Source organism: Enhydra lutris, unplaced genomic scaffold, assembly GCF_002288905.1.
Source record: "Enhydra lutris kenyoni isolate GAN:26980312 unplaced genomic scaffold, ASM228890v2 scaffoldscaffold2, whole genome shotgun sequence".
NCBI lineage: Eukaryota > Metazoa > Chordata > Mammalia > Carnivora > Mustelidae > Enhydra > Enhydra lutris.
The window spans coordinates 66,000,540-66,012,860 of NW_019154086.1; the positions used below are offsets into that span (position 1 = coordinate 66,000,540).

Here is a 12,321-nt window from a genome sequence, read left to right on the forward strand (position 1 = left end):
CTATATCTCCAATTGATGAACCCCTGTGGCTCAGAGGACTTGTCCACTGTCAGAATCTGCTATTCTCTGAGTCCCACACATTAGTGGCATGCTTGGATGACATGCTTGCCATCCAGGGCCATTTACAGTGGTGATGCCTCAAACCACCCAAAAGGCAGAAGATAGGACTCTAAAGCTAATGTCCCTTAGCATCTTTGTGAGGAATGACAGAAGCAAGAAGCTGACAGTACACTGTGTAATGCCACTTAGTGTTTAAGAGCTAGGCTTTAAGCTAGGCGCATGTCTGTCTGAGTCCTGACACTTCGAGCTTTGAGTTGCTTAATCTTCCCCTGCCTTGGGTTTCTTCGTCTGTAGCATCTGGATGGTATCTCCCACACAGAAGGGTTGTATGGATCAAATAAGGTACTGAATATGGAAGGTGCTTTGAGCCAAAATGCTTTGTTTTTGTTTTGCAGTTAGAAAGATTTGGGAAAGTGTTGTGAAGAAGAATGACTACAGGCACACACAATCTACTAGCCTTCTGGAACACACAATACATTTTTTAGTCTCAAAGAGTAGTGGTAAATCAGATTCACCAAACCAGGTTATCCCACAATGGAAGTACTTTCCATTCCTCTATGCCATGAACAAATGAGTCCTTTTCCAACAAAAACACCCAAATGACCACAATTCACTGAGAGTGGGTACAGGAAGAAGACTAATGAGCCATTTGTTTTTGCCATGCCTGTGGGATTAGCCACAAAATAACCATCAACCTCAAAAACATTCTCCCTACTACAAATAAGCAACACTTAATTCATGGCTCCCTATAAACATTCACCATGATTTTATATATACTCTCTTAACCAAGCAGCAGAGAGTATGAGTTTACAGTACTGGGGTTTATAAATTAATGTTTATTATAATTATTATAGTATTAATAATAATGATAATGTTAATAATTGTAATGCTATTTCTACATTAATTAAAATATTGATTTATAATAATTAATTTCATCACTTAATGTGTTAATATCTGATTTTTGGCAAAGTTTCTCCTGTATTTTAATCAATATTATTTTAATATATCGGCCTGCACATTAAATGAGATTGAGTGTGTAATGTCTTTACATAGTCCCTAGAACACAGTGAATATTCAAAACAAGGTGGTGATTTTGGTTGTCCTTGTTCATGTATGGACTAGTATACTAAATATTCTTATTTTTTTAAGTATGTGAATTATAGTCAGGTCCTCAGAGTATAGAGAACTTTTTTATTATTATCTTCTGTTAGTCACCATACAGTACATCATTAGTGTTCCATGATTCATTGTTTGCACATAACACCCAGTGCTCCATGAAATACATATCCTCCTTAATACCCATCCCAGGTGAACCTATCCACCCACCACACCTCTCTAAAACCCTCGGTTTGTTTTCCGGAGTCCATAGATTCTTGTCTGTTTGTATGGATAATGTCTGTTTCTGTTCTTTCTTAATGAAGACTGTCAGCAATATTGGGGAAGATTATTTTATAAGGTAAAAACATAATAATTCAAAAAAATACGACAAAACCTAAATTGGCTCCCCCTCTCTTTAGGATAGATATTCAAACTCTTAGCATGGGTGTTTGGTCAATGACTCATAACCACCAGATTATATTTGAGAGACTTAGGAAATAAAATTTCACACAAAACAATTTTCAGATCAATTTCTTCCAATAGCAATTTGGAGCTCTGTGCCTGCCCAGAACTAATTTACAAGTCTCAAAGTTACAAGTCCAGTTTGTGGCCTAACCAGCGTGATAGCCAAGGCTTCTCCAGGAATATTTTTGAAGTCAACTTACCAAGGATAAATCCAAACACATTGGAATTTTAAGAGGTTTTAGGGGGGTGGAGGAAAACTTTTTTTAAAACCACAGAATTTACTCATGAATATTGGCAAAAAAATGGCCAGTCACTGAATACGAAGTCTGCCTGGTAAGACCATACCACCCAGGAAGGCAGTACAGTGTGGGCATCATGGAAAATTAAGACAATACCATGATCCATAATTAAACACTAACTCTTCAGAAAAATTATTACAGCTAATGAATATAGTGCTCTGAGTATTTTCTATATGCAGACAGGAGAAGCCAATTAAAATGTCTGGGCACAAAAACACCAGTGCCACTGTTCTGCATTGAATGCACATTATCACTGATTACCAAAATTCTGTGAAAAAACACTTAACACATTTTTGCTGTTTACTCACTTCCTTTCATTCTGTCTGTTCTTAGGGATTAAGCAAGCCCCAAAGCCATCAGGTGCTGGTAAACATGTGTCCATGGACTCTACCCACTCCACCAAAAAACCAGGTAAGGGATAAGACACCAACTCCCTTACTTTGCTCTTCTCTGCTACTTGGGCAGAAACTGCAGTGCCAAAAGTTATAGCAAAAACAGCATCCTCACAGCTCTCAAAGAACCATGCCAACAGTACTCCTAGAGAAACATTCTAAAATAAAATGTATTTTTTAGAATGTTTCTCTAGAAGTACCCAAAGGTACTCTTTGGGGCACCTGGGTGTTTCAGTTGGTTAAGCATCTGACTCTTGATTTTGACTCAGGTCATGATCTCAGGGTTGTGAGATGGAGCCCTGCATCGGGTGTCAGGTGTGGAGTCTGCTTAAGATTCTCTCTCTCTCAGCCCCTCCTCCACCCTGTGCATACTCACTCTCAATCTCTCCCTGCCAAAAAAATTAAAAATACAAAATATTATCTTTGGGAAAATGAAAGTGCTCTATGCACACATCAAATATTAACAAGAGCTTCTGATGGGGTACTAATTCAAGAATCACTTTATATAATGTTCTGAGGGGTCACAATGGACAAGTGCTGAAGAGTCACTTTGGGTTCTAGCTTTCACCATGTTCAAGTTTTGTTCTTGTGTAATTTACTACAATATCCTTTTGTCTGATAGGATTTATGTTCCTAATTTAAGACTGTGTTCTATATAATAGGCCAAAATGATGAAGCTGGTGACTTGGAAAGGTTTGCATTAAGAATTCTATGCCATTTATAAGGTTGCTATGAAACCTACTCTGGTGTACTAACACCTGGGCTACAGATCCATACTCTGTTATCCCACTCACTCCCCTGCACACGCCCAAGTATACCCTCGCTAGTCTCCCAAGGAGTACTGAAAGTCACAAGCCATTCTCCTAGGTTGTCACTTTTACTTCAAGATTTTTAACCAATATATATCATGCAAAGAAAGATGTGAATTTTTAAGCTGTAATAGAAGACTTAAAATTTGGGTTAAGATGGGTTACTCTAGGCACCTGTAGCCTTTCCAGCCTTTGTGCAAAGTATGAAAAGATGACTTGTGCATCGTATTAAAAGGTACCTCTTCCCTCTACTCTTTAGGCAGACTCTTTAGTACAATGTGCCCTTCCTCTGGGTGGGCAGGCTTGCACCAGGGCTCACAGATGGGTGAGCAGAGTGCATGTTAAACTTCAGCTCCAACTCATGTATCCCTTGCCAAGGGCCCTTGTGCAATGCACAACTGTCCATATTGACCCTGCTCTCCACAGGCATAGGCTTATTGCTTCTGCTGTCAAGGCTGCTTTGTTGTAATCTTTTGGAAAGTTCTGAAAGCATTTTTTCAGTTATAATTATATAGTAGATTTCGATGGTGGGATGGAGCATCCACTAAAGGAGAAATTATATCCTTTAACAATTTAAAGCTAAAATGACATTAGAAATTGTAGTCTGAAAATCAAAGGCAATGGGGGACAATGAAACTCAGAAATACTATTGTGCCTATAGAGAAACTAAAAATGTTAAATTCTCTATATCTGTTGAGTTTCAAAAGGCAAACAGACCTATAATTAGAGGATATTTTTCCACATGTTAATGGACTTCATTGTTCCTAGGTACATTACCAAAATTGATTTAGATGAATATCAGAATATATTACTCATAGACACTTTTCTATGGAATCTCTTCTCTGTCATCCAATTGCTACTTACCAAATGATCTATTTTTTAAAACCTGACATGGTTATGGAGTAAATCCTTATACCAGCTTTATCTGTAATATAATGTCGTAGCTGCAGTCCCAGGTACTCGCCGCCCACACTTGCCACCTAGACCTGTGCCCCCACGAAGAAAACCTTTACCACCAAATAATGTCACTGGCAAGCCAGGAAGTGCAGGTATGTTGGTCACATACCTTCTCTCTCTGTGATGTTCATTTTCCTGGGCAACCACAAGCCCTTCTTGGCAGGCTAGGTTAGGCAATAGACTAGTCTTTGGAGCATGGGATACATGCTTGTGTTGGCCCCCAAAACTGGACACTGGGAGTCCAGTGGACATTGGGCTTCTGCCCTGATTCTGGATGGGTGAGGTCCCAGAAACCATCCCTGTGCCCCTAGGCCAGTTCACTTCTTTTTATAATATAATTTTTTCAGTGTTTCAAGATTCATTGTTTATGCACCACCCCAGTGCTCCATGGAATATGTGCCCTCCTTAACACCCACCACCAGGCTCACCCAACCCACCACCTTCCTCCCCTCAAAAACCCTCAGTTTTTTTCTCAGTGTCCACATCTCTCATGGTTCGTCTCCCCTTCTGATTCCCCCCAATTCACTTTTCCTTTTTAAAGGTTGTGAGACAGAAGCTCACTCAGGCCTTTCAACAAGTGCATTATTTTTAATGAGGTACTGTACATTGCCAACCTAGTAGGGGCAGTGGAAAACGTGAGGTCCTGTCATCTCTTTATCGTTATCTCCTGAAATGAAATCCTGTATCTTTCACTGAAAGCCCCCCCTGTTCACCAGCCTTCATGCTGGCCCCAGTATTATGGTACTAGGGGAGAGACCGAGGGCTAAAACATTAGCAGCTCTACCTTGTGCAGCAGGGTAGGAATATATTGTAGAAGTCAATAGAACAGATGTTATAGTAAGCATCTTTTCCCTTCTTCTCCAGCCCAATCCATGCCTGCCAGTTACTCTCCAGGTCAAGCCATTCCATCTCCTTGATAGCTTTCCTGTAAAACATCTTCCATCTAATCCCACTGCTCCATATGTAGTTCACCTGTTCTGCCTTTGCCTTCAACAACTACTTTCATCTTTTGACTTCCCTCTTGGCCACCAGACTTACAACCTGACCATTCACCCCCTTCTCATCTCATTATTTTCCTAGTAAAAATCTTTCAGTGGGTCCTTGTCCCCTAAAAACAATGTCCAAATCTGTGGTATGGAAGGCCCTTCATGATCTGACCTTTCCTGTCCTTCCACAGTCAGCTCTCATGGCACCCCAAAGTATCTCAGTTCTCACCCCTTTAAATTAAACACACCAGGTAGTTTTGTGCTTCTCTGGCTTGGTTCTTCCTGCAACCTCTGCCTAGAATATAGCTTTCATACCTCCCTGCTGATTATCTCACTTCTTTATTGGCACTACTTCTGTGAAGGCATTCCTGCCCTCCCCCCACCAACCCTGCATCTTTTCCCATAGACATTATTACTCTGTTTTCTTTCTCTGTGACTTTATCCAGTTTTTTCACCATATCTATAATGCTTCAGTATATTTGGCTCACACATCTATTTCAATCAAAGACACCAGTTTTGTTTTCTCTCCAAGCCTGGCATATAGTGTAAGTGCTGAAAAATATTTATAGAATAAATGAGAACTTGGCAGTGCTCCTATAAAGCCTGACTACTTTGGCTCCACGTTATAGGAATCATTTTATCGGGCAGAGTAACATCTCCACCCTTGAGGGCCACACTCGGCCCTACTGAAGCCCCTTCAGAGAGAGCAGAGACAGATGAAAAGCAACCAACAGTTCCTGCATCAGGAGAAGATCTTGGTTAGTATGTCATTCACTTCACACTGGATGCTTAGCTATGAAGTACTGAAAGATTTCAAGTTAGGGGGAAGTGTGTCTCAGTTCTGGATTACCTGCTTTGTTCAATATTATGGTCAATATGAGTCTTTTTAAATTTTGAAATTATACTCATGTTTAAAGCTTTGAGATAGAATATGGTCCTTCCCTTCATAGAGAAGAAAGTACCCAAGTTTTTTTAGAGACATCTTCCTGAAAATATCTAGATTACTCAGTGCTTCTTGCTAAATCAGATGTCATTATTATTGACATATCTTGGGGTGGCTGGCTCAGTCAGTAGAGGATGCCACTCACGCTCTACTGCCTGATCTCAGCTGATCACTGCCCTGATCTCAGGGTCATGAGTTCAAGCCTCACTTTGGGAATGGAACCTAATTAAAAAATAAATCATACATATATTAATTTATTACTGAGTATTGCCTACTTTAATCTTTAAATCATTATTTAGTATACTCAGAACACCTGCAGCAGGACACAATTAAAGGCCTTTTATTGTGGATAGTATGTATAATTGTAATAAAGGAAATCAAGATCACAAGCAATTGACCAGGAGGCATATTAAATACTTAGAGTTCTTAATACTCTTTCATTTTATTAAGAAACTTTTTTATATTTTGCTAAAATAATTTCTTATCTTCTGTTCACAGTTAATATAACTGACTTTAGCTCAAGTCCAACAAGAGAAACTGATCCTCTTGGGAAGCCCAGATTCAAAGGTATGTACGATCGGCTCCAAGTCTCAATTTTGACAAAGCTGTCTTTGGTGCAACTATCAGTTAGCTTTTGCTGTGGAATAACTGCAAAATCTTAGTAGCATAATCTAATAAGGATTTATTTCTCATGTGTCTCCAAGTCACCTGAGGGTCAGCTGATCTCAGCTGTGCTTGACTGGGTGGTTCTGCTTCTAGCAGCAGGTACAGCTGGGCCTCCTGTGGCTTGGGTGTAACTATACTCCACATTTTTTCATTCTGGTGCTGAAGATCAAGGACCAGTAGTGACTCAGAAGGAGCCATTTTGGTGACAATACAAAGTCAAGGGTGGTGAGTTCAAAAGCACAACAGCATTTCAAGTTCCTCCTTGTTTTATACCTGACACTATCCATTGGCCAAAGTCACATAGCCAACCTCAAATCAAAGACTGGAGAAGTATACTCCTTCCATGCACACAAAGAATATTTTTGAACAGTATCAAATTGACCATAGTAAGAGAGCTATGATATAGAGCCCAGTATTTTCTTTTGTAATATTTTTTTCTGAAGTGTAGAATTTGATAAATCTTAACATACATATACACCCATGAATCTATCATCACAATACATCTACCACCTCCAAGAGTGTCATCATGTACTTTTACAATTCCTCCATTTCATTCCTCCCACCAAATCTCTAGTTCCTAGATAATCACAGATATGCTTTATTATAAATATGTATGCATTTCGTGGATTTTTATGTACATGAAAAAATACAGTATGAACTTTTTTTGATCTGGTTTCTTTCAGTATAATTATTTTAAGATTCATCCATGTTGCAACATGTATCAATAGTTCATTTCTTTTATTGCTGACTGATATTCTGCTTCATGGATATATAAGTATTAAACCTGTTTATGACATTTGGGCTTTTTCTAATTTTTTTACATTGCCAATAAAGCTGCTATGTGTGAGTATTTGTATAGATAAATGCCTTCATTCCTGTTAGATGAATGCCTACAAGAGCAGTGGCTAGACCATAACATTTTAAGAAACTATAGACTTTTTCCATGGTAGTTGTGCTGTTAACCTTTCTGTCAGCAGTGTATGAGACTTCCAGTTCCTCCACATCTTTACCAACACTTATGTGGTATTTTCAATTGCAGTCATTTTAATAGGTGTGTAGTGGTATCTGATTATGATTTTACTTTGCATATCTCTAATGACTAAGGATGCTGAGCCACCTGTTTTGGTGTGCCTGTTCAAATTTTTTGTCCAGTTTAAAAAAAAAATTTTATTTATTTGACAGACAGAGATCACAAGTAGGCAGAGAAACAGTCAGAGAGAGAGGAGGAAGCAGGCTCCCTGCTGAGCAGAGAGCCTGATGTGAGGCTTGATCCCAGGACCCTGAGATCATGACCTGAGCCGAAGGCAGAGGCTTTAACCCACTGAGCCACCCAGACGCCCTTTTTTTGTCTATTTTTTATGGTACTGCTTATTTTCTTATTGTTGAGTTTCAGAATTTTTAAAGGTTCATTTATTTTAAAGAGAGGAGAGAGTGAAAGAGTGCGTGCATGAGCAGGGGGAGGGTCAGAGGGAGAAGAAGAGAATCCTCAAGTAGACTTCTCACTGAATGCAGAGCCCAATGCAGGGCTTGATCCCAGGACCCCTAGATCATGACCTATGTGGAAATCAAGAGTTGAATGTTTAATTGACTGAGCCAACCAGGCTACCTAAGATTCTTTGTATTTTTTTGGTAGAAGACCTTTTTCAGATACATGCTTTACAGATTTTTTCTCCTAGTATGTGACTTCTGTTTTTTAATTTTAATGAATCTCAGCTTATTAATTTGGTTTTTTTATATACTGTATTTTTGGTGTTATATTTAAGAAACCATTGACCAACCAGAGGTCACAGAGACCTCCTTTGTTTCCCTTTAGAAGTTTCTCTGCTGTTTTTTAGACATTTTTTACTTTTACATTTAGGTCTACGATCCATACTGTGTAAAATTTTGTATATGATACAAGATGTGAAACAAATCAGTTACCTTGCTTGCGGATATAAAATTGTGCCAGCATCATTTGCTGAAAACAACTACTCTTTCCACTGAATTTCATTTCTGCCTTTGTCAGAAATGAATTGTCTACATATATGTAGAAATGTTTTAGCTCCCTGGTCTGTTCCATTGATCTATTTATCTGCCTTTACATCAATACCACCATGTTTGTATTATTGTGGTATTGGTATTGTATTGATGATTCTGGGTACTCTGTATCTACATCTGAATTTTAGAATCAGCTTATGAGTGTCTTAAAAGTAGCCTGGTTATATTTTTATTAGAATTTTATTATATTAGAATTCCATGGGTCAATTGGGAAAAATTGACAGCCATACAATGGTTAAGTCTCCCTACCTATGAACAATGGTATATTTTACAATTTATTTAGGTCTTCAATTTTTCTCACCAGTGTTTTTTAGTTTTCAGTGTACATAAAACCATAAAATAGTATTTTTATTTAAATTTATAATTATTCATTGCTAATATGTAGAAAAATTAATTTTTATATAATGATCTTATGTCCTGAAACCTTGTAAAACTCAGTACCTTTCATGTAGATCCATTGGATTTTCTACATACAGAATCATGTCATCTGAGAGTAAAGTTTTACTTCTTCCTTTCTAACTTGGGGGGCTTTTTTCATGCCTTATTATACTAGCAAGACCTTCCAATAAAATACTGAATAGTTACAGTGAGGTTGGGTATCCCTTTACTTATTCCTGATTTTATGGAAAAAGCATCCTCTCACCTGAATGTAATTAAGTATGATGTTACTCATAGGTTTTTCATAGATGCCCTTTATTGTACTGAGAAAATTCCCTTCTATGTCTACTTTGGTGGTTATCTGAAATGAGTGCTAGATTATGTCTAATGATTTTTCTGCCTTTATGAAAATGAACATTTTTAAATTAGTTTCTTAATACAATGAAGTAGTTGTTTTTGAATTTTCAACTTTTCATTCCAGGGACAAACTCCACTAGGTTACAATGTATTCTCATTTTAATATGTTGTTGGATTTAATTTGGTAAAATTTTGTTTAGAATTGTATTCAGTGAAGAATATTGGTCTGTAGTTTTCTTTTTTGTAATGTCTAGGTAAAGTTTTAGTTTCAGAATAATGCTGAACTCTCCTCAGTTTCAGAGTTTCAGAATTGGTATTGCTTCTTCCATAAATGTTTAATGGGGAAGAAGAGTATTTTTTCTTCCCTAGTAAGTTTTGGTAATTTTTATCTTCAATTTATTAGTCCATTTCATCCAAGTTGTCAAATTTGTTGACATAAAGTTGTCTTTAATATTCTTTTATTATTTTAATATCTGTAGAGTCTTTAGTGATGTCACCTCTCTCATTCCTGTTATTGATAATGTGTAAGTTTTCTCTTTTGCCTGATTAGTCTGGCTGTAGTTTTATTATTTTTTTTTTAATCTGAAAAAGTTGACTTTTTGTTTCATTGATTTTGTCTACTTACTTTGATCTTTATTAATTTTTTCTGCCTAATGTGGTTTAATTTACTCTGAAGGTAAAATATGTGTTCTTTGATTTGATTCTTCTCTTCTTGAATATGAAATTTACTGCTACAAAATTTCCCCTAGATATTATTTAAGCAGCATCCAAAAATTATTGTTATATTGTATATTCCTGTTTACTCTATTCAGAATATTTTTAATTTCCTTTTGATTTTTTCTTTGACTCACTGATTATTTAGAAGTATATAATTTAATTTCTAAATATGTTGAGATTTTCTAGAGATTATTCTGTTACTGATTTCCAATGTAATTCCATTGTTATCACATGCTCTATAAGGTATTTAAATCCTTTTAAATTTATTGAGACTTTTTTATGACCCAGAATATGGTCTATCTTGGTGTATGTTCTGTGTGTACTTGAAAAGAATGTGTATTCTGTTATTCCTTTTTTTTTTTTTTTTTGTATTCTGTCATTCTTAAGAGGAATGTTGTATTTGTTTGCTAGGGCTTCCATAACAAAATGCCACAACGGTGGTGGTTTAAACAACTAAAATTTATTTTCTCACTGTTCTGGAAGCCAAAAGTCTGAAATCAAGGTATCATCAGATTTTAATTCTTTTGAGCCCTCTCTCCTTGATTGAAGATGGCCACCTTCTCACTATGTCCTCATATAGCCTTTCCTCTGGATGCACACATCTTTGTTGTCTTTTCCTCTTATTAAGGACACCAGTCACAATGAATTAGAATCCCACCCCTATGACCTCATTTAATTTCATTTACTTTTCTAAAAACCCTAACTCCAAATAGTCACATTGGGAGTTAGGGCTTCAACATAGGAATTTGGGGGAAATAATTTACATAGCCAGTATTATATAGATGTCAATTAGGTCCAGTTGTTTAGTTGTTTTATGCAATTCTTTTATATCTGTGGTAATTTTCTATCTACTTGTTCTATCAATTAAAGACAGAAGAAATTGAAATCTCTGATTATAATTGTGGATTTATTTCTACTTACATTTCTATCAGTTTTTGCTACATTCATATTAAAGGTCTGTATTATATGTACACTTAAATTGCTTAGGATTCTAAGAAACTGATCAATTGATCCTTTTTCATTATAAAATTATCTTTTCTGTTTATGGTAATACTATTTGCTCTGAAATCTAATTAGTTAATATTGCATATCCACTCAGGCTTTCTTTTGATAAGTGTTACCATCTATCTCTTCTTTCCATCCTTTTAGTCTTAATCTGTTAGTCTCTATATATTTAAAATGTGTTTCTCATAGGCATCATATAGTTGGTTCTTGCTTTGTTATCCTATCAAATAATCCCTTCATTTTATTTTGTTTAGAACCTTATACTTAACATGACCAATGATATAGTTAGGTTTAAATCTATGTCATCTTGCTATTTGTTTTCAGTTTGTCTCCTCTAAACTTTGTTCCCTTTTTCCTCTTTTCCAGCCTTCTTTTAGATTTTTTTTTTAGCTGAAGCGTAGTTGACACACAATGTTACCCTAGTTTCAGGTGTGCCGACATAGTGATTCAACTTTTCTATACATTATGCTATGTTCACTACAATTGTATTTACTGTTGTCACCATACATTATTATAATATTATTGACTATATTCCCAATGCTGGACTTTTTATCCCTATTTTGTATTCATTCCATACTGGAGGCCTGTATCTCCCATTCCCCTTCATCCATTTTTGCCTATCATCCCACCCCCTGGCAACCATGAGTTTGTTTTCTGTGTTTATGGATTTGTTTCTACTTTTTGTTTGTTCATTTGTGTGGATTTTTTTTCTAGATTCTACATATAAGTAAAATACAGTAGTTGTCTTTCTCAGTCTGACTTACTTCACTTAGCATAATATCCTCTAGGTCTATCTATGTTGTTACAAACGACAGTCTCATTCTTTTTTATGGCTGAGCAATATTCCATTATATATATGTACCATTTTTCTTTATCCATTCATTTGTCAATGGACACTGGGGTTATCCCCATATCTTAGCTATTGTAAATAATGTTGCAATAAACACAGGGTTGCATATATCTTTTCAAATTAGTGCTTTCATCTTCCTTGGGTAAATACCGAGTAGTGGAATTACTGGATCATATGGTATTTCTGTTTTTCATTTTTTGAGGACACTTCATATTGTTTTCCACAGTGGCTGCACAAATCTATATTCCCACCAGTAGGACACAAGTGTTTTATCCATATTCTCCAACACTTAGTATTTCTTG

At 36.5% G+C, this 12,321-nt stretch overlaps 1 protein-coding gene across 1 annotated transcript in view; it reads left to right on the plus strand.

Annotated features, from left to right (window-relative positions):
* LOC111146515 (ABI family member 3 binding protein) overlaps positions 1-12,321 on the plus strand; it is a 259,405-nt gene that overhangs the window by 209,924 nt on the left and 37,160 nt on the right. The window contains exons 55-58 of the mRNA XM_022502061.1: positions 2,256-2,333; positions 4,080-4,172; positions 5,696-5,824; positions 6,508-6,576. Coding sequence (XP_022357769.1) covers positions 2,256-2,333; positions 4,080-4,172; positions 5,696-5,824; positions 6,508-6,576 — 369 coding nt within the window. The remainder of the gene's footprint in view (positions 1-2,255; positions 2,334-4,079; positions 4,173-5,695; positions 5,825-6,507; positions 6,577-12,321) is intronic.